Genomic DNA, 22156 nt, shown 5'->3' on the forward strand with positions numbered 1-22156 from the left:
CTAATCACTGGTTCAAAATTGTGTTCTAATGCTGACTTCTAAACAGCAAAATCTTCATTGGAAGATCCACTTCCACCAGACCCAGCAACGGCCCTGTTTTGCATTTCATGCAATATCAAGGGTTCTGGCCACCATCCTCTTCTAAACTTCTCAACAACCAGCCATTAATATATAATTGTCCTGCTTGTAAGTCAATTACAGCTGTGAAGATAACAGGGTAAGTATACTGCGTGTTAAGAAACACTAGTATCTATAATAATAAAACGCTAAGTGCGCATGCGCACTCCTACCTGCGTGATCCGTGGGTCCGTGGCCGGCAGGAGTGCACATGCACGCTTACAATGGCCCCACACTCGTGGACCCCAAGGTAATGTTGTGTGGTCTGGCCGGCTCCCTTACACTCCACGTCCAAAGTTTATTTTTAAGTTCAAAGCTGTGGTGGCGGCTCCTCTCCCGAGCTGCACCTGCGTCGGAGAAGGCTTCTGATGCAGGTGGGGATCATGAGAGGAGCCACTGCGGCACCTTTAAACTTAAAAATAACTCCGGCAAGGGACTAAGGGAGCCGGCCAAACCGCGGGAAGGGACGGGGGGAAGGGGAAATGCTGCTACTGCACAGGGAAGTGGGGTGGGGGGAGGGAAATGCTGCTGCATAGGGAAATGGAGGGGGAGGGAATGCTGCTGCTGTGGCTGCTGCACAGGGAAGTGGGGGTGAGGGAAATGCTGCTGCACAGGGAAGTGGGGTGGAGGGAGGGAAATGCTGCACAGGGAAATGGAATGGGAGAGAAAGCTGCTGTGGCTGCTGCACAGGGAAATGGAGGGGGAGGGAATGCTGCTGCGGCTGCTGTACAGGGAAGTGGGGGGGGAGGGAAATGCTGCTGCTGCTGCATAGGGGCAGGGAGAGAGACAGATAGAAAGAAAGACAGACAGTGGGAGGGAAGGAGAAAGAAAGAAAGACACAGCGACAGGGAGAGAGACAGAAATACAGACAGACAAAGTGGGCCAGGGAGAGAGACAGACATAAAGAAAGACAGCAGGAGGGAGAGAGACAGAAAGAAAGAGACAGGGGTAGGGAGAGAGACAGAAAGAAAGATAGACAGATATATATTCTAACACCCGTTAATGTAATGGGCTCAGAGACTAGTATAGTATATAAACTGCTTTGACTGTAATGACAGAAAGGCAGTATATCAAATCCTATCCTCTTTTCCTTTGTAGACATGACATTACATTACATTACATTAGTGATTTTTATTCCGCCATTACCTTGCGGTTCAAGACGGATTGGTTTAGTTGTGCTAATTGTTTTCGATATGATTTCTTGTTTGTCTGAGCATGTGACATCAACAGTATTCTAATTTTATTTCTCTGCTGTAGAATTCAGGGACTATAAGAATAAAATTAAGTTTGTATTTGTTGAAAATATTTGCATATGTGTCTTACTCTTTTTAAAATGACTAGCAGCTGTTTTTTTTTTTTACCAGGGAGAAAAGGGAGAACCAGGACATAAGGGGGAAAAAGGAGAGAAGGGAGAAGAAGGACCAAAAGGAAAGTATGGGTCATCTGGATATCCAGGAATCACAGGTGTACGAGTGAGTCTGAATTTTTTTTTTAAATTTCTCACTATGTTTGATGTAATGAATTTTTTTTTGTGCATTTTTATAGCACAGTACTTGGGAATAAGTTAGACTATTTGACCTGCCTGGTCTACTCGGTGGTTCCTGCCTAGAGAACTGTAAGCTCTTAACTGTGACCCAAAACATTACGGAGATCTACCAGTGCTTATCCTTCCAAGCTGAGCCAGGAGTCCTCTGCCTACAGTCCTGCCAGTGGGGAGGTGCTTTTTCACTATTACATTTTTAATAGTGAGACATAGGCAAGTTTTGCAGGAGTCCAGGCAACCTGTCTGTCCCAAGACATTCAAAACATAGTGGCTTACCACTGTGGACTTAGCCAGTCAAGCCGATATTCATTGACTGGTTGACTAAGGCCTAGTAGCTAAAGATAGACCTGCCTTTTAGGGGGTCTGTTTGGCCGTGTGCTTTAGCCAGCCAGACGAAGAATATTGGCGGTGATCGATTGAGTCACGCAACAAAGCCAATCACCAGCCAATCCAGCAAACCATATATTCAGTCGAAGGTAGCCATCGATCTCCTGCTGAACGCTGTTGGGATAGCCAACTTAGCAGTACTTAGGTAGCTGGTAGTCATTCATGGCCAGCTAAGTACCACTGAATATTGAGGGGACAGAATTTCTGGAAAGCATTAGCAATCAATAGTTGGAGCTATTTGGTTCAAAATGATCTGTATCATTCCCAAAGCCCTTCATTCTGGCTCTCCCTCCTATCTCACTCCTGTGGTTATCCCTTGCACTCTACTCATCCCCTTCACCCACTTGATTCCCATCGGCTTGTTCTCCCCTCTTCAAAACAGGCCTATTGAGAATCTACAAGACGTGCAACATTTTTCTTGTGGGCTTCAGAATGATCTTCCCCCTTCTCTACTACTGCTATTATTTCTATAGCGCTACCAGACGTACCCAGCACTGTACAGAGTCACAAAGATGACGGTCCCTGCTCGAAAGAGCTTACAATCTAAACAGACAAGACAGACAAACAGGATGTCATGGATACAGTTTAAGGGAATTATGATTGGGGGGGTGGCAAGTGTGATCTTGATACAGAATCCACTTGTTGCCAGTGTGCTATTAGGTTTGTGTTAAGTTAATTTTGATTGGTTTTAAAGTTTGGAACTCTGGATTACCAGTTGCACTGTCCCAAAAAAAGTTATATCATCCTTCAAGGCCTTTGCAGTCATCCCAGGCTTATTTCATGGAACTTCCTACCATAAAGGACACCAAGTTAGAATGCATCAGAAAGACAGCCTTCTTTTAAGTGGGTCCCGTGCTATGGAATTCACTTCCATATAGAAGTATCTTTGCCACAATTTAGAAAAGCTTTAAAGACCCATTTATTCTACCAGGTTTGTGGCTGCATTTTACAGGAAAATTTGTTGATTTTGTAGCTTTTCTGAGATCAGAGCTTTCTTTTTTGCATCTTAAAGCACTATTGAAAAACATTTTTTTTAACTTTACTGCAGTAGGGACAGATTTTATTTGGCACTCTTTTCTACTGGTGTTTTATTAGTTTTGTTTGGTAAACTACTTTGACTTATGTTTAGAAATGGAGGTATATCAAATTTAATAGTGAACAAAACATAAACAATTTGAATTTGTGCATGTACCTATGCTAGTCGTTAATGTATAACATCCACGTCTACGTTTTGTAGCATTCAACTCTAAAGAGGTGTGGCCATGGGAGGAGCTTGTGCAGATCAGAGGGAACTCCCTACAGCCATTTCCTGATGGCGATCTGCACGGGGCAGGAGCGTAGGAAGATCGCTCCTGCCCCGAAAGCCCTCTAGACCACCAGGTAAGGCCGGGAAGGCGGCAGGGAGGTGGGGGTGGGTCAGAGCCGGATAATCGCGGTTTTTCGGCATTCGCGGTCCGGCTCTGCCCGTATCCCCCGCAAATGACGAGGCAGAAGTGTACTTGATTATCTGTTTAAACAAAATAGTAATTTTTTAATGATACTATACCATTATCAATTTTAGAATTAATACTATAATAACGCTATCTGGGGGGGAGGGGTAGTTAATTAAATATAGTCGTAAAACATTAAATATTTAAAATTGTCTCCTTGGTTTCCTTTTCTTCTCTCTCTCTAGGGGCCTGAAGGGAAACCAGGAAAGCAGGGTGAAAGAGGCCAGCCGGGTCAAAAGGTAAAATACATCTTCTTCTTCCATGCTTATATTAACTCCTCTGCCAGTGACATTTATGTCACGGATTTACAACTGTGCAGATTGGGTCATCAAGTCACCCAGTGGCATAGTAAGGGGGGCAGGGAAGGTAATCCATCTTGGTGGGGGCACAGGCACCTGTCCACCTCTCCGCCCCCTCGCTGCTTCCCCACCCCACCCCCCACTGCTGCGTATGTGTACCTCTGTAACATTCCTGGTGCGACTAGCAACCCCCTACCTGCTGCTCGCGCCAGCATCGGCTCTTCCGTTGACGTCACTTCCAGGACCCACGCCTAGGAAGTGACGTCAAAGGAAAGCTGACGCTGGTGCAGCTGCAGCTTGTGTATTGCTGCTTGCGCCAAGAACATTACAGAGATACAGGTGAAGGGAAGCGGCACGCGTGCAGCAGGAGGGTGTGTGGAAGGAGCGTGTGGAGGGGGGGACGGAGAAGAAGGCAGGGGAGGGGTGCCACTGCCCCGGGCGCCTCTCACTCTCACTACGCCACTGAAGTCACCCACAGTCCTGCTGCTTCTTTAATCTGGATCAGCGTTAGAGGCCGACTGAATTTTGGGTTCATTCACGGTTACAGCGCCAAAACCAACTCAGAATCCTTTTTCTGCCCAGTTTCAGTTTTGGCCTAAAGATTATTTTTAGTTTTTGGTTTTGGCCAAATATTTGTGCTTTGTCCCATTTGTCTCGCTCCCTCCCCTCTAAAAAGGAGTTGCCCTTCCTCCTGCTCCCCCCTCCCTCCCCAAGTGCCTCTCCTCCCCATGCTCGCATGCTCCCTTGGGCCCTGTCTTACAGTCTCTACTAGTCTAGGGTAAAGTTGGAGCAGAAGCAATCAGCAGTTACTCCTGACCATTCCGACTCTGCTCTCAAAATGGCTGCTGTAACGGGGACATTGCTCTTGCCCCAACCACTAGACCATCAGAGGTTGTAAGATAGTCCTTAGGGAGGATCTGTTTTGATTTTTGGTTTTTTTTTTCGGGGGGAGGGGGTTGTCCTGCAATTGCAACTACTATAATGCAATTCTGATCTTGCATAATAGCTTATATCAGTGTACCACAAACTGTGTGCCAACGCACCCTAGTGTGTCCTGGCAGATTCCAGGTGTGCTTTGAGATGCCAGCGAGGTGGAGAGGCGCCGGCGCCTGCTGACTGCTTACAGGACATGCCTCTTATGGCGAGTGGCATCTCCTGCAGTCAGTCAGCCGGCACTTGTGCCTCTCCTCCTTGTCGGCACCTCTGCTCCTTCTCCTCACCTCTCCTTGTGCAGCACCCCACCCCTCCCCCCACCGGTGGTAATAGGAGGCTCAGGGCCACAGCTGGAGAACATCCACCATGCACCTTACATTCTACCACTAGTTAAAAGCCAACCTCATCAGTGATGTTGCAATGGTTTGATTATCCTATACTTGATGTCATGTGCATTGCGTTGTGACATCCACGCATTTCCAGGTGCCCTCCAGCCGCAGCCTCGAAATTAGTGCTCTGCAGCTTAAATGGTTTGCAACACTCTGGCTTATATGGTAAATAGAGTGCTCCATATAAATGCTTTTGATACAAAATTATAGCAAGAATTTAAGTCTGTAAATTTGAGATGATAAGCTCCTGTGAATTATGATATCAGTTGTCACTGAATGTGCGCAAAGTAAGCCACTGTAAAACCATCGTGGTTTTTAGTTTCCATTTTCAGTAGCTGTGGTCCAAGCAGAGGTGCTTTTTTTTATTTTTTTTTTTTGCTTGAAGGTAAAATACAGCTTGAATACTGTGGATTTGGCAGAAAGATGCAGACCGCAAGCTCTGATAATCTCCAGCAGCCGTCACTGGGCCACATTCACACACCAAACTTGAGTTTCCAGTTTCGGCTACATTTTTAGTTTTGGATAAAACTGAAAACAGCAGTTTCGTTCATCTTCTAGTCAACATATCAACGTATTCGTACAGGCACTGTTGTCAAACTCCCAAAGCATAAAGCGTTAGCATTGGCTATGAGCCATCGGACAAATAACTACCCTAGAAACATCTAGGAAGAACTGACCATTAATAAATAATATAGTTATGCAACATAGTTCATCTTTGCTTTGAGTAAATACAGTTTGAACCAGGCTCTGCGGTAAACATATGTTTTTTTTGCTTTGCAGGGTAGCAAAGGCTTTCAAGGGCATATGGGAGAGATTGGCCTTCCAGCAGCCACAGGCCCCATTGGGAGCAAAGGCTCAAAAGGATCTAGAGGCAATATGGGATATGTGGTAAAGACAAAAAAATTATTCATTTATTCATTTACTGTGGTATTGAGCTCATCCTTGCAATAAGCCCACATCGGGTTATAAATTATTAATACCAGATATATCATGTCATTTGCATATGTGAAAAACCTAACTCCTAAACGTATGAGCTGTTGAATGAGAGTAAATAAATATAAATAAATCAATATGTTAGAACATGTTACTTTTGAGAGGTGTTAAGAACAGCGTCAATAACCAAGAGAGAAAAGGTCAGAGAGAGGGGAAAGAATTTACTATACAGTGGTCCCCCGCGAATTCACGGTCAGCAATTCGCGGTCTCGGTCATTCGCGGTATTTTCCGACTGCGAATGAGCATGCTGGAGAGGGCAGCCGGAGAGGCAGGAGAGGGCAGCCGGAGCGCTGGCGAGTGAAGGAAATCACTCGCGGAATGCTCCGACCGCCTCTTCCTGCACTAAAGTCGGGCCTCACCAATCAGGAGCTGCTTTGACACGCAGCTCCTGATTGGTGAGGCCCGACTTTAGTACAGGAAGAGGTGGTCGGAGCATACCGCAAGTGATTTCCTTCAGTCGCCAGTGCTCCGGCGGCCCTCTCCTGCCTCTCCGACTGCACTCTCCTGTCTCCCCTGCTAAAAACCGTATTCGTGGTTTTTCAACATTCGCGGGGGTTCCTGGAACGGAGCCCTGCAAATATCGGGGGAGTACTGTATTCTGTTAGAACTGATAGAAGGGCAGTGAAAAAGGATTGAGAAGGAACAGGCAAGAAAGACGAGAAATTACCAATGGAGCAAGAGAGAATATAATAACATAAGATTTGTTATTTGTTAACCAATGATCCATGGGGGAAGCCACTGCTTGCCCTGTATTGGCATCATGGAATATTGCTACACCTTGGGTTTTGGCAGGTACTAGTGACCTGGATTGGCCACCATGAGAATGGGCTACTGGGCTTGATGGACCATTGGTCTGACCCAGTAAGGCTATTCTTAATGTTCTTATTGAGCCCAGCATATAATTTCCAACAGCAGCCAGTTCAGGTCATTTGGAAGTACTGAACAGATTTGTAGGGAGATGAATTTTATGGTGCTTACTTCCTGAAGTGAGAGGTGGAGAGAATCTATTATTTATTTATTTTTATAATTTATAGACAGCTTAAATCTAAGTGGTTTCCATAAAAACATATACAATATCAAAACAGACAGCATATGTCACAGACTACGATTATTACATTTCACAGTACTAAAATAGTACTTTTGCAGTCACAAAGTCAGGTTCTTCCATTACTTTTTCTCTTACATAGTTGTTAAATGATGTATCTTCCAGGATCTTATCCTAAACCTTTTGTCTCACTTGGTAAAAAAAATCTCAAGCAAATTCTACATCATATTTTGTTCTGTAAATCTAAGAAATATGACCATTGAGTACATAGGAAATATCTCATTTTGGATTACCTACCATCTCTTGAAACAATTTTCCCTCTTTTGTTCATTCCTATAGGGTTTTCCGGGGAGAATGGGTATTCAGGGAGAGCCTGGATTACTTGGATATCAGGTAAAAGCACATTTAAAGATACTGTTCTGACCTTGAAGTATGTGAGTTAAAAATCACTCTTGGGCAAAGTTTACTGTTAAAGTTAAAGTTACTGAGTTAAAGTTAAAGTTACTGAGTTAAAGTTAAAGTTTACTGAGACTTGTAGTGAGGAAATCTAGCCTGCAGGACCAGGTAGAAAATTATGAAATTGAAAGAAGAAAGAAAGATGACCAGTGAAGAAATAGAAATGGAACTAGAACATTTAAGAAGAAACTCTGACTTGGAACTTGGCAGTGCAAGAACCAATAGTCTGGACAGTTTGGGGCAAATTCTATAAACGTCGTCCTGATTTTAGGCAGCCTAATGCTGTCTAACCACCAATTGGGATGCATGTTGTTTTTTTTAAATCGTCCCGGGCAGGCCACCTACATTGTAGTCGCCTCCGTGAGCCTAGGGAGGTACGTAGGGCCTAAGTTTAGGCGTGGACATGATTTCATCAGGAAGTGGCCTTAGGCAAGCTTAGGCAGCCCTAGGTGGCCCTAGGTGCCTCCCTAAGCCTGCGATATGTGCCTGAATTGTAGGCCAGCAAAATGTTGGCCTACATTTCAAGTAGACACGGCTGCTGAGCTTATCACAGCAAGGGATCGCCATGCCACAATAAATTTAGCAGCCATCCCTGCAAAGATCTCCAGCAGGAGGGATGCCCAGTCCTTCCTCTTGGACCCCCCCCTCCTCCCCCCGCAAAGATTGCCGGCAGAAGGGTTGTCCAGTTCCTCCTGCCAGAAACCCCCCAGCCCCGCCAAACATCATCACAAGAATGGCTTTCCTTCCCGGTGCATCTTGGGATGCACTGGGGTGGGGCCTAAGGCCCTGATTAGCCCAGGCGCCTGGGCCAACTGGAATTTTAAGCCTCTCTTGTAGTGCATTCTGGGATGCATTGGGAGTGGCCTACGATTCCGATTGGCCACCTGGAAACCCCCCTCCCCCCAGTCACATTAATGATTAAGAAAACATACACCCAGAATGTGATGAGGAAATGTTACTCTCACACAATTTATTTTACTCACAGAATGGCCTCTCTTTTCAACAGGGACATGCAGGATCACAAGGTCCTATTGGACCACCTGGACAGAAAGGCGAAAAGGTAATTGTTAATACAGAGTGAGGGTAATTTTATAACTTATTTTGGGACATAACTGAGTTCTTATAAAAGCTCATGCCTTGAAGTACTCTTTGTAGCTTATTTTGTAAAGTCACATAGGTCCCCTCGGTTACCTTTATAAAATATACATATTACAAATAAGATGTAAAATGGTTATTTTATACAGTACAATGGAGCTCAAGCAACTGCGACAATCATTCCTTTCTCAATTTCATATATTTATCTTATTTTATATTTCAATGTGTATTTCAAAATCCATTTTCAAAACTCAGTTCACAATTCTTTTGATCAAAATGTCCACCTGGAGGGTTTGAATGCTGCTCTGGAGTGACTGTCCTTTATTAACTAGACGTTTATGAAAGAAATATGAATTGAATGGGGCTATTTTATGATCACAGAAAAGAGTGACATTTTGTCTTCAATTGGGTGAATTGAGCCATATGATATAAGATGCCATTGCCATGTTGTTCAGGTTATTCATCGTGGAATGGACATTTTGATCAGAAAATTCTGAGTTGCCCGATGCAGGGAAATTCAGAACGTGTCCATATCAAAGTTGGGATTCTACTAGTACTACTACGTATCATTTCTACAGCGTTACTAGGCATACGCAGCGCTGTACACCAAACATGGAATAGACAGTACCTGATCAAAAGAGCTTACAATCTAGTTATGACAGACAAACTGGCCAAAATTGGTAAATGTTCATATGTTCATCTAGAGAACTATATCAAATTCTGTCACTTACCATCTGAGATGTGTGTGGTATTAACCATCTGAACCTGGGGCTCCTTTTACGAAGGCGTGTTAGAGCCTTAAAGCATGGAATAGCACACGCTAAAATGCCCCGCGCGCTAGCCGCAACCGCCTCCTCTTGAGCAGGCGGTAGTTTTCAGCTAGCGCACACTGTAGCGCACGCTAATCCGGTGCGTGCACTAAAAACACTAGTGTACCTTCGTAAAAGGAGCCCTTAGTGTGCTGTTTTATAATAAAGGCAATAAGAACAAGGGTCCATCTCGCCCAGCAGTCCGCTCACGCAGCGTCCCATCCGGTCCAGGACCTGTATAGTGATCTCAATCTATACCCTTCTATCCCTTTTTTCTTCAGGAATTCATCCAATCCTTTCTTGAACCCTGGTACCGTACCCTGTCCTATCACACCCTCTGGAAGCACATTCCAGGCGTCCACCACCCTTTGGGTGAAGAAGAACTTCCTGGCATTGGTTCTGAAACTGTCCCCTCTCAATTTTTCCTTATGCCCTCTCGTTCTTGTAGTTTCTGAAAGTTTGAAGAATCTGTCACTCTCCACTTTCTCTATGCCCTTCATGATCTTGTAAGTCTCTATCATGTCCTCTCTAAGTCTCCGCTCTCCCTGAAAAGATACACCGGAGATGTCGTAAAACCTCTACTAGAGAAATAGGAGGGGGCACCGGCAAAACAGAGCTCTCCATCATGTCCCCTCGAAGTTTCCGCTCTCCCTGAAAAGATACACCAGAGATGTCGTAAAACCTCTCCCAGAGAAATAGGAGGGGGCATCGGCAAAACAGAGCTCTCCGGCACAACCCAAAAGACAAAACTAGAGCCACACCACTCTGCTCCTCCGTGTGATACCAACAGCAGCCCACTGTGTGCACATCCCCAGTGTCTATAACAAGTCCTCCGTGCAAAAGAGAAACCCCGCCGAAAAACACCCCCAGAAAACACAGCAGAGTCCAAAACACCAACCAGAAAACATCCCTAAAATACATCTCCAAAACCCTTCCCATGCACAGAACTCCAGCACCATCTGACGAGGGACCTTGCCTCACCATCCCCACCAGAGATCCAACTGCACCTGACTTAACTGTCGAGCACTGGCTCCCCACAGACGGGCCCAGTATGACCAGACACGCCTCGTGCCAATGCAATGACGTCTCTGGCAAAGGATTCTCTTCTGTGATTGAGATAAGTGTTGTAAACTGAGATTAGAAATTAATTTTTGAAATACAAGTCGAACTATAAAGCTGAGACATATTAATGAACATAGGGGTCCTTTTACTAAGGCACACTAGCCATTGTAGCACACCTTAGTGGAGTGACGATGCTCCTAAATGGACTTTATTTGAAAGTGTCAAAGTTCCAAAGGAACACTGAAATCATCCACAACACAATTGTTTTCCACATACTCACCTTTATAGGACCCCCAGGGACCCCTGAAGAAGACTTTTTGTCGATACGTGGACCGTGTTGGGTCCTGTATCCCTAGCGGACTAGGTCCTTTAAGGCTCTTATGTGGATGATTTTCTTTTATGTGGATGGAATTATTTTATGTGGGTGATTTCAGTGTACCTTTGGAACTTTGACACTTTCAGATAAAGTCCATTTAGGAACATCGTCACTCCACAGAGGTTTTTTGGTTTTCTCTGGATTTTCTTCTTTGTGGATATTTTGGGGTCAATTCCTTTTGTTTTTAGCACACCTTAGTAAAAGGACCCTATGTTGAGATGTTTTGAACACAAAAAAATTACAGATAGCTAAAAAGAGAGAGAATTATAGACTGGTGATGAAGGTTTTGATAAAGGCTGAGAAAGAAATGATTGCTTTGATTGCTTCAGGTCCATTCTACTTTAAGTCATCTTTAGAGTTTATTTATGATAAGTTGTGAATTGAGCTCTAAACTTGTATTTGATATTGGATACACAAAAAACAGGTGCTTTTTTTTTTTTTTGGACATTTTTATAGGTATCTTATTATAAAATTACACCCTAAATGAAGATGCAGTAATCCATTGGTCTGCTCTTTATATTAATACTGGTATTAAATTCCTACAGGGAGATCAAGGGGATGATGGGAAAATGGAGGGCCTCCCTGGACTTCCTGGAGATAGAGTAAGATATTTTCCCAAGCGCTTCACCTGCTCCTCTGCTATACTTGATGTATTCTTATTTCTTTGTGGATATTTTATAATAATTCTCATGTTTTGAGAATATTAGTACATTGTAATGTAATACTGTGAGAAAATAAAAAGGGGAAAAATCCACAAAAAAGAGAAAATCCAGCAAAAACAGTGGATAAAAGATAGTACCTGGATGGAAACAGGAAGAACAACCCCCAAAAAAAAAAAAAAAAATTACAGAATATCTGATAATAAAATAACAGTACTCTAAATCTGAAGTTCAAATAAATATAATGCAACCAACAGGAGCTAATGAGGACCTGACACGGTCCATATTTTGGCACTTGGCCTTCCTCAGGAATCCAAATAGCTGAGTGGTGAATGCAAATAGCAGAATGCAGTGTCCCCAGCTGCTGATAAAGGCGGCATTACATAATCCCATTAGTGAAAAGACAACTGTTCCGCTTGCTACTGTGATTCACACTGTAGATGCTAGAAGTCATCAGTGAGACAGACTGAACTCTTAGCATTTATTTCTTTTGTTTGTTTTCCTTTTAGGGGCCTGTTGGTGACCCAGGGGGAAGAGGAGAACAGGGAGATCCTGGTTATGTTGTAAGCCTCTATAATTAAATACAAAACTTTGGGAACATAAGATCCACTAAAAAATATATTGTAATATACACCATTCAGTGGAACTAAACCAGATAGTACATTTAAATGTGCAATTTTTATATATTTTTTTAATCAATTACAAGGAGGGAAATGGGTGGGATTTTGCTTAAGATAAGTGCTGCTTCTTTAATTCTTTCAATTTTCATGGAGGTTTTTGACCAGTGATTAAATTGAGATGGTTAGTCGCGGAACTATTTAAGGGCTCCTTTTACTAAGGTGCGCTAGCGTTTTTAGCGCATGCACGAAATTACCGTGCGCTAAACCGCATGGTACGCTTCTAGAATAACGCCAGCTCAATGCTGGCGTTAAGGTCTAGCGCGCACTATTCCGCACGTTAAGGCCCTAATGCACCTTAGTAAAAGGAGCCCTAAGTGTTTCAATTGAAACAGTCTGTACCACCCAAAGAAGTCTTTTTTACCTCCTTGTAATTGTCTGATAAAAAAAAAATATACAAAAATATAAAAATTGCACGTGTAAATGTACTATTTGGTCTAGTTCCACTGTATGGTGTGTGTTGGAAGCCTGACATTGAAAAACTTCCTTATAGCATTAACATTCTTTCTGTCATGCCTCAACCATTTCAAAACTGCCATTTTGGTTTATCAAATAAAAAAAATGTGACAGTGAGGGTTAGTGAGGTTTTCTGGACCAATTATACTATTCATTAATCTATTAAAGACATAAGGTTGAACCTAAGGTCTGGGTGTTTGAGATCCTTTTCCTCTTTTTTTGATATCAGACTGATTCAATATACAGTACTCCCACGATACGGAACCCCCGCGAAAGTTGAAAAAACGCGAATACGGTTTTTAGCAGGGGGGAGACAGGAGAGGGCAGCCGGAGAGGGCAGCTGGAGCGACGGCTAGTGAGGGAAATCACTTGCGGTATGCTCCGGCCGCCTCTTCCTGTAATAAAGTTGGGCCTCACCAATCAGGAGCTGCGTGTCAAAGCAGCTCCTGATTGGTGAGGCCCAACTTTAGTACAAGAAGAGGCGGTCGGAGCATACCGCGACTGATTTCCTTCACTCACCGGCGCTCCGGCTGTCCTCTCCTGCCTCTCCAGCTGGCCCTCTCCTGCCCAGTCATTCACAGTCGGAAAATACCGCGAATCGCGGACCACGAATTCACGGGGGAGCACTGTACTAGTGGATTTGGCCAACATTCCACCTATCCTTGAACCAGCTGCTACTACTACTACGAATCATTTTTATAGTGCTACTAGACATAGGCAACGCTGTACATCAAAACACAAAAGAGACAGTCCCTGCTCAGTCTAATCAAGACAGACAAACTAGACACTGTTCACTTTCACCTTAGCAGTCTGAGGTTTAAGTAGGGCAAATCTCTTTCAAAATGCTGAGTAACGATGTTCTAACCATGTGCGCCTGATGTGATACACCTGTGTGTGATTTGAGCCACTTTTAAGTGGGAGGATATGTGGGGGTGTCCTAATTTATTCCTCAGTTAGAATACATATTTTTATGGATATTTTTTTTGTTTCATTAGTAAATCAAGGAAAATATTTGTTGTTTACCTGCAAGTACATCACTTTCTTTTCCAGAGATTTAAAAAAAAAAATAAATAAAAGATTTGACATTGATATGTGAACATTTCTTAAGAAAGAACTGAATATTTCATGGGGTGTCCTAATTTTTTCACATGACTGTGTTTTATGCATGATTTTAATTGGTTTTTTTAAGGGTTTTTTTTTTTCTCATTTGCATTATTCTTCCACCAGATTATGTGGTACTTTATTACTACATTTTCCACAGATTAGAGGAGTACAGTATAAACGACAGAATGAACTCTTCTTTTGCTTACACTGCTATTACAATTTGGAATAAACATTAGGACTGATATCAATTACTTAAGGTTTCGTAAAAATGGGAAAACTTTTTTATATGACTTCTTGTAATATTCATGGTATGATGATATTTTAATTATTGATTGCTTTTGCATTCTCCCGTAAATTTTACGGCTTCTTTGGATGTAAATCGCCTTGAACCTTTTTGGTATAGTGCGATTAATAAATTGTGGATTAGATTAGATTAGATTAGGAGTTTAATAATGCTTTTCTTCTGTATTATTTATATGACTGACATTGCTTGTGGTTCTTTGTACTTAGCATATAATATTTAAATAAATACATTTTATCTTGACTATATTCATGTACACTGTACTTTTTTATATAAACTCTCGAGGGACTGCCTTAACACTCCCAACACTTTTAGGGGGAATATATTGTACAGTAATCTGTTGCATCTTCTCTTTTAAAGGGTCAAGAGGGTCTAGAAGGAAGCAGAGGAAAACCTGGACAACAAGGTTTGATTGTAAGATAAATCCTTTCTATGTCATCTTAATAGTTAACCATCTACTTGAGGTACCAAGGATGAAAGAGCATTTCCCTCTGTGGAGTTATGCCATGTTATGTTAATCAGATTTTCCATTCCGCCTTTACCTATTCAATTCAAGGTCGGATTACATTACAAGAGGTTGGGTCTGTTACCCAGAAAGTTACAATTCAATAGGGTTATTAGTACAGGTAGATCAGTACAGTTGTTAATGTAATTAGTAAATACATTCAACTTTTATGTTTTAAACCTACAACCCTAATAAAGATAGGCATATGCTGGAACATTTATTTTAGAGACTAAAAAACCTCAAGTGCTCGCAGTTACTTGCCATTAGATCTTGTCTTAGTAAGTGGCCTAAAAGGTCAAAATGTCTCTTTTTAACTTTTTTTGTTTTTATGAATCTTGAATATTCTTATAAATTAACTAGTCTTATAGCCCGTTACATTAACGGGTGCTAGAATATGTGTGTGTGTGTCTGTTTTATTTTTTTTTTCTCTCTCCTTAGCCGCTTTCTGTATTTCTGTCTGTCATTTTTTTTTTTCCTTGGCTGTCCACTACCACCCCTTGCCTGCTCCCCCTGTCCATTCTCCCTTCCTTTTTCCTCCCCTGTGTCCTCCACCACCCCATCACTGCTCACCTTATCCAGCAGAAGCCCTTCTCCCTTTGTTTTACTTCCCCCTGTCCATCATCACCTTCTTCCTGCTCCCCCTGTCTTCATTTTTCTGACCCCCTCCCTGTTCATCAGCATCTCTTTCCCTGTCCATCAACCCCTTTTCTGCCCCTCCATTTCCGTGTGTTGCAGTATTTCCCTCCCACCCCACTTCCCTGTGCAGTATTTTCCTCCCCCCCATACCTTCTTCCTGAACTCCATGTTAAAATGCTTTCCGGGTTTGGCTGCCGCGGCCTGCAGCCGCCAACAGCCGCCGCGGCCAGCAGCCATCACCGCGGCCGACATCCAACTCGGGCCACCGCGGCCGACATCCGACTCGAGCCGCCGCGGTGGACATCCGCCTCGGGGGGGAGGAAGAGAGAGAGCGGAGAGAGTACGGTGCGCAAGGGAACGACGGCGGCAGGGACGTGCAACTTACAGGAAGGGAGGGAGGGAACGCAGGCGGGGATCGTGAGAGCCACCGCTGCGTCTTTCAACAGGGAGCAGGGCAGACCGTAAGCCGCGCATGCGCACTTCCTAGCTACAGCTCACGGAAAATGGACGCACGCATAGGAAATGCACATGCGCGGCTTACCGTTTTATTATATTAGATAATTGTGTGAAATCTTAGTCTTTAAATAAATCACCCCTTTGTGTACATTTATGATTTTTTGTGTTATTTCTTCAATTTTCGTTTTTACTCCTAATGAAGACCCATGACTTAATCTATATAATACTTAGCTTGGGTTTTACTCTGCCAAGCTGAATAGATGAAATACGACGGAAGATCTCCGTTTCGCTCTATGATTGTCTACGGAGCTTCATCAGGAAATGGGTATTCTGTTGTTTCAAAAGCTTTAATGCTGCCGTCGGCGTGTCCTAGCCTTTAGACAGATCCCTATGAACTGCAGAAAGGGGTGAATTATTTAAAGACTAAGATTTCACTCAATTATTAATTTGTATTTCAGATTCATAAAAACAAAAACAATTAAAAAGAGACGTTTTGACCAGTGATAGCTCGCATTTAGGTCACTTATTAAGACAAGTTCTAATGGTAAGTAACCGCAAGCACTTGAGGTCTTTTAGTCTCTAAAAATTTACGAAAACATAAAACAATTAAGACCGTCTTATTCCAGCATATGCTTATCTTTATTAGGGATGTTGGGTTAATATAATTAGGTCATAGTTACAAATACATAGTTACAAGTTCAGATAGGTTGTTGTAAATAAGTATAGATAACTTAGCTTGTAGTGAAGCACTACAGAAGAGGTGTTGCTGCACTATAAGCTACACTTACTATATAAGATAGAGAAAAACATTTTGATTTAAATAATGGGACTGAAAAAAATGGGAAAATAAGAGGATCAATGAGGACTGGATCCAATTGAGTTACATTACTTCTACCCAGAAAAACCTCTACCCAGAAAAACATTAGTTAGTTATAAAGATATATATATATATACTGTATGATAGGTTCTTAAATATTTGAGATTTGGCTTGTCATATTTTCAATGAAGAAAAGTAGCCCAATAGCATGCATAGAAGGCCTGCCATATCTCCACAACTCTGACGCCAACTTCAAGTTGTCTATAACACTGTTCTTCAACCGCCGGTCTGCGCAGGGCCTGCAAGATTAAGGTGATCATAGGTCCCGTTTTCAGACCCTGTCCCTACCTGTCGCGCAAAAAAAAAAAAGGCCTCCCTCCTTCCTTTCCCTGGGTCGGCTGCTATCTTACTGCCCTGCTGCTGCTGCTGCTAAAGCCGACAGAAAGTCTTCTTTCCGACGTCAATTCTGACGTCAGAGAGGACGTTCTGGGCCAGCCAGAATTGACATCGGAAAGAAGACTTAATAATAAAATAAAGAAATGAAAGAAAGGATACACAGACAGAAGGAAACGCAACCAGAGACTCATGAAATCACCAGACAGCAAAGGTAGGAAAAATGATTTTATTTTCAATTTAGAGATCAAAACATGTCAGTTTTGAGAATTTATATCTGCTCTCTTTATTTAGCACTATATTTGTCTATTTTTCTATAGTTACTGAGGTGACCGAGCTCACGGAGATGGGGCAGAAACAGGGTTTTTAAATTTTAGTCCTAGTAGTTTGCCGGTCCACAAAATAATTCTTTTATTTCTACCGGTTCACGGGTGTAAAAAGGTTGAAAAACACTGGTCTATAATATCTGAATGCAGTGCACCCTGAGCTGATAATGAAAAGGCATGCACTAGAATGAAATAACCCCTCGTTTCAACTCCCATGTTTCAAGAGTTACCAGTAGATTGTTTTGGTGAAAGTCCTTAGTTCCTTATTATAAATTCTCTGTGGAAGCTTCTTCCTGTTTCTTTATCTTCATTGGAGCCTTTAGTTTGGAGTTTGGCTGCATTTTTACTTTTTCCCAAGTGGGACAGTGCAAATATTGAAGTCTTCTGCTTTGCAAGATCAAGTTTATTATAACATTTGATTAATCGCTTATTCCGAATTCTAAGCGATGTACAAAGTGATAAAATTACAAAATATAGGAAGACAAACATAAAAGAGATGTACCATAACTTCTAATACATTGTGGTAAATAATATTACAAACATAAACGACAAGTTTCATAACTACTAATACATAATAATAAATTAAATTACACATACATTAATAAAAACATAGGGAAAGCTCGGGATGAAATACAATCTAGCTATAAAAGTAGAACAATTAAGGTTAAAAAGGAAGGGGAATAAAAAACAATCAAAGTAGTTAAAAATGGATTAAGAGCCAAAAGCAGTTCAATTAAACATTGAATGCATCTTGAAAAAGAAGACTCTTTAGTTTGCTCTTAAATTTTTCAAGATTCTTTTCATCTCTCAGATGAATTGGAAGAGAATTCCATGATTGGGGAGCCGTGACAGAAAAAATAGTCTGCCGCCGCATATTAATAACTTTAAGAGAAGGGATGACCAACAAATTTTGGTCACTTGACCTCAAGAGTCTAGGTGATATATATGGAATTAAAACCCTATAAATAAAGGATCATTTCCAGCTAATTTTTTTAATGTTCTTTTATAGGGCGATCCTGGAGCACCAGGCTTGCCAGGCCTAAAGGGATCCAAAGGTATTGAGGTACGGCACATAAGTTTCTTACTGTCAAAATGTTAATCTCTGTTCCTTAAATCATGCTAAACCAGTCCAAATGTCTGGGTTTATGTTTCCCAAACAGCAGATGGAGACGGAACACAGCATTCCAGCGACATTATCCTTACTATATCTGAATAGCCCTGGATTATATAGCAACATAACATAGTAAATGACGGCAGATATGGGGATCATTTTCAAAGCACTTAGACACACAAGTACTCTGGAATTTGTTGCCAGAGAATGTGGTGAAAACAGTCAGCTTAACAGGGTTTAAAAAAGGTTTGGCTAAATTCCTAAAAGAAAGGTCTATACGCCATTATTTAGATGAACTTGGAGAACTTCACTGCTTATTCCTAGGATAAGCCGCATAAAATCAGCTTTACTCTTGGGATCCTGCCAGGTACTTGTGACCTGGGTTGGCTCCTATTGGAAACAGGATGCTGGGCTTGATGGACCTTCTGTCTGCCCTGTATTGCAACTCGTAGGTTCTTATAGGTTACTATGGTACTTTGTGTGCCTATGTGCTTTGAAAATGAGCCCCCAGATCAATGCCAAAGTCAAGCTAGTAAGAAAATTGGAAACCACATTACCCAGTAACAAGACTCTTTCCTTATTTATCTTCCTGATCCCCACTCCTCTTCTAGTACCACATGGAAAACCATTCAAGACCATTAATAAAGGGAAGAACAAAACATGATTCCTAAATAGATAATATAATATGTATGATATAATTAATATTTTTGATGTATTAGGTTGGATTTTCTGAAATGGGTAGGGAGGGATGGGGGGTTTTCTATTTTAATTATAATTGCTATACATATTAAATGTATTACATAATATTTCAGATATTATAGAATATAAATATAAGAATGATATGTTGTACTTAAAGTGTTACATGAAGGAAAATCAAGTGTGTATTTATAAGATCATATGACTTTTTCTAATGCACTTGTTGTGATATGCAAAACTGAATAAAGAAATTAAAAAAAAATAGATAAGAGAACATTTAGATTTCCTTAACCTCTTCTTAGACCAGTCCAAATGCCTGAAAAGGTACCTCAGCATTCTTACAGAGGTGGGGGGGGTGGAATACAAGGTCACCGCAAAAACAGCCAACCCAAGTACATGGGGAGCTGAACACAGAATAATATTATTTATTTAATTTCTTATATACTGCCTGCAAGCCCACAAACTGTCAAAGCAGTGCACACTGAGGTGCATTAGGCATTTTCAATGTCCCTAGAGGGTTTACAGTCTAAGTTTGTACCTTAAGACTGCTCCTCTATGCTGCCCCTTGTGGCTAAGTTTAACTTTATCTTCTAGCTGGCTCCTCTATAAACTCAATCCTGTGTACGCCATTGTTGATTTTGGTAAACTGGATTGGTTTGGTTAAACCATGACAACAAACCTCTTGCAGACACAAGTGAAAGAATAAATGGAGCTGATGAGCTGGATGCAGCCAAGGTTTATCATAAAACATAAATCATAAAATTATAAAACCATACAAACAAATATAAGAAATAATATCAAATAGTCTCTGGATGATGAAAATCCGTATGGCAAATTGCCAAAGTTGGTGTTGGGGTGCAATATAAACAATTGCACCTGCTGGTGATATCGAATAGTTCCAAATTGGTTCTGAGTCAATAAGGCAAAAACGCCTATATTTGCCAAAAAATGGTCCTGGGTGCAGAAAACCAAATGCAATGCAAACGTACTGAGTGGCAGTGATGTAGGGCTGAAATGTAGGTGGTTTGGTTAGTCTTTTTTCTATTTATTTTCAGGGTCCTAAAGGAAAACAAGGGATTCATGGTGAACAAGGGATCCGAGGCTCTCTGGTAGGTTGAAATTCATCGCCTGAATTACTTTTTCACATATATAGTCATGTCTTCCCTACGTTAAATCTTTCTCTTATGTGGATATGTTCCTATTCTTGCCATCACTGTCAATATTTTATAGGGTCCAGTCGGATTCCCAGGACCTAGGGGAATGGTAGGCAGGCAAGGGCAAGAAGGTGTAGCAGGTGTTGATGGTGTACCTGGAATAAACGGCATGCTTGGAATTCAGGTAAGATTCGGAATGGATGTAAATTCATGCTATGATCTCAGCTTCATTCAATTTTGTGTTTCTGATATAACTAGGGTTACCAGATGTCCGGATTTTCCTAGGTTTTGAAAAGCTTGGAACAAATCACTGTCGAGCAGGAGGGCATCCGCGGATATGCACACACATGCGCATGACATCATCATGTCACATCCGTGCATTCACGGATGCCCTCCTGCCCAATGAGAGCAGGCAGTGGGGGGTGGGGCTAGGGTGGGATTGGGGCGGGGATTGGGTGGAACTGGACAGACCTGGGGGCAGGTCTAGGGGGGTCCGGATTTTCCGAACAGAAAATCTGGTAACCTTAAATATAACAAACAGAAATGACATCCAATTCTACCAAGTCAAAAAACACCCAGGCCCAGTCAGTTCTCTCCTGTCATCTGTAGGGAACCACTAACACAAGGGGTCACTCGGAAAAATTGAGAGGGGACAGGTTTAGAACAAATGCTAGGAGGTTCTTTTTTACCCAGAGGGTGGTGGACACATGGAACGCGCTTCCGGAGGTTGTGATAGCCCAGAGCACATTGCAGGGTTTCAAGGAAGGTTTAGACAAGTTCCTAAAAGAAAAGGGGATTGAGGGTTACAGATAAAAAAGAAGAGGTAGGTTACAGAAACGGACAGGAACCACATTACAGGTCATGGACCTGACGGGCCGCCGCGAGAGCGGACCGCTGGGCGCGATGGACCAATGGTCTGACCCAGTGGTGGCAACTTCTTATGTTCTTATGTTCTTATCTCCCAAAAAAATACAGAATCCAGGTGCTTCTATCCCAATAAAAATCCCACATTATTCTCTGCCATCATTTCTAGATTGCTCAATAGCCACTGACATCATAATATGCATTTTGGGGGAGCATCCCATATTATCTTGTGGAGAGTTTTATATCATTTTGTCTTCTCTGTGGATTTTGCAAAATCTGAGCTTACCTAGATAAGTTTCATTTTAATCATTTATATTCTGTTTTTAGGGAGAACAAGGCGATGATGGGGAAATAGGTTCATTAGGGATGAGTGGAAAAAGAGGCGACACTGGCTTCCAAGGTCTTCCTGGTGCTCAGGGACCCCCAGGAATCAAGGTATGTCCCCCTGTACTCCAGTAAACTTCCATTAGCCTTTTGCACAGATTTTTGCTGTAAGGAAACTCACATTTAGAAACCATCACCAAGATGGCCTTATGGGAATGATGCGCACTGCCGTGCAGAAGGTCCCTGTTTCAATTACCAAATGGTGTCTTCCCTACCCTGGGTCAGCAGGGGTTGGCGGTGCTTTGGAGGTAGCACTCACGCTCCCTGAAGGAGCATGGGTCTTGAGTATAGAAACATAGAACATGACGGCAGAAAAGGGCCACGGCCCATCTAGTCTGCCCACACTAATGGCCCACCCCCTAATTACCTCCATGAAGAGATCCCACATGCCAATCCCATCTTTTCTTAAAATCTGGCACGCTGCTGGCCTCAATTACCTGTTGTGGAAGATTATTCCAGCGATCAACCACCCTTTCGGTGAAGAAATATTTTCTGGTGTCGCCATGAAATTTCCCACCCCTGATTTTCAGCGGATGCCCTCGTGGGTCCTTTAAGGAAAAAGAGATCCTCTTCCACCTCGATATGGCCTGTGACATATTTGAACGTCTCGATCATGTCTCCC

The 22156-nt window shown here is 42.3% G+C and overlaps 1 protein-coding gene across 1 annotated transcript in view; it reads left to right on the forward strand.

Moving 5' to 3' along the window:
• Positions 1–22156, forward strand: part of LOC117367941 (collagen alpha-1(XXVII) chain B-like) — a 299681-nt gene that overhangs the window by 213752 nt on the left and 63773 nt on the right. The window contains exons 37-48 of the mRNA XM_033961061.1: positions 1482–1589; positions 3723–3776; positions 5939–6046; positions 7537–7590; positions 8660–8713; positions 11541–11597; positions 12164–12217; positions 14553–14606; positions 18335–18388; positions 20188–20241; positions 20363–20470; positions 21478–21585. Of these exons, the coding sequence (XP_033816952.1) occupies positions 1482–1589; positions 3723–3776; positions 5939–6046; positions 7537–7590; positions 8660–8713; positions 11541–11597; positions 12164–12217; positions 14553–14606; positions 18335–18388; positions 20188–20241; positions 20363–20470; positions 21478–21585 (867 nt within the window). The remainder of the gene's footprint in view (positions 1–1481; positions 1590–3722; positions 3777–5938; positions 6047–7536; positions 7591–8659; positions 8714–11540; positions 11598–12163; positions 12218–14552; positions 14607–18334; positions 18389–20187; positions 20242–20362; positions 20471–21477; positions 21586–22156) is intronic.

This window comes from Geotrypetes seraphini, chromosome 10 (genome assembly GCF_902459505.1).
Source record: "Geotrypetes seraphini chromosome 10, aGeoSer1.1, whole genome shotgun sequence".
NCBI classification, from domain to species: Eukaryota; Metazoa; Chordata; class Amphibia; order Gymnophiona; family Dermophiidae; genus Geotrypetes; species Geotrypetes seraphini.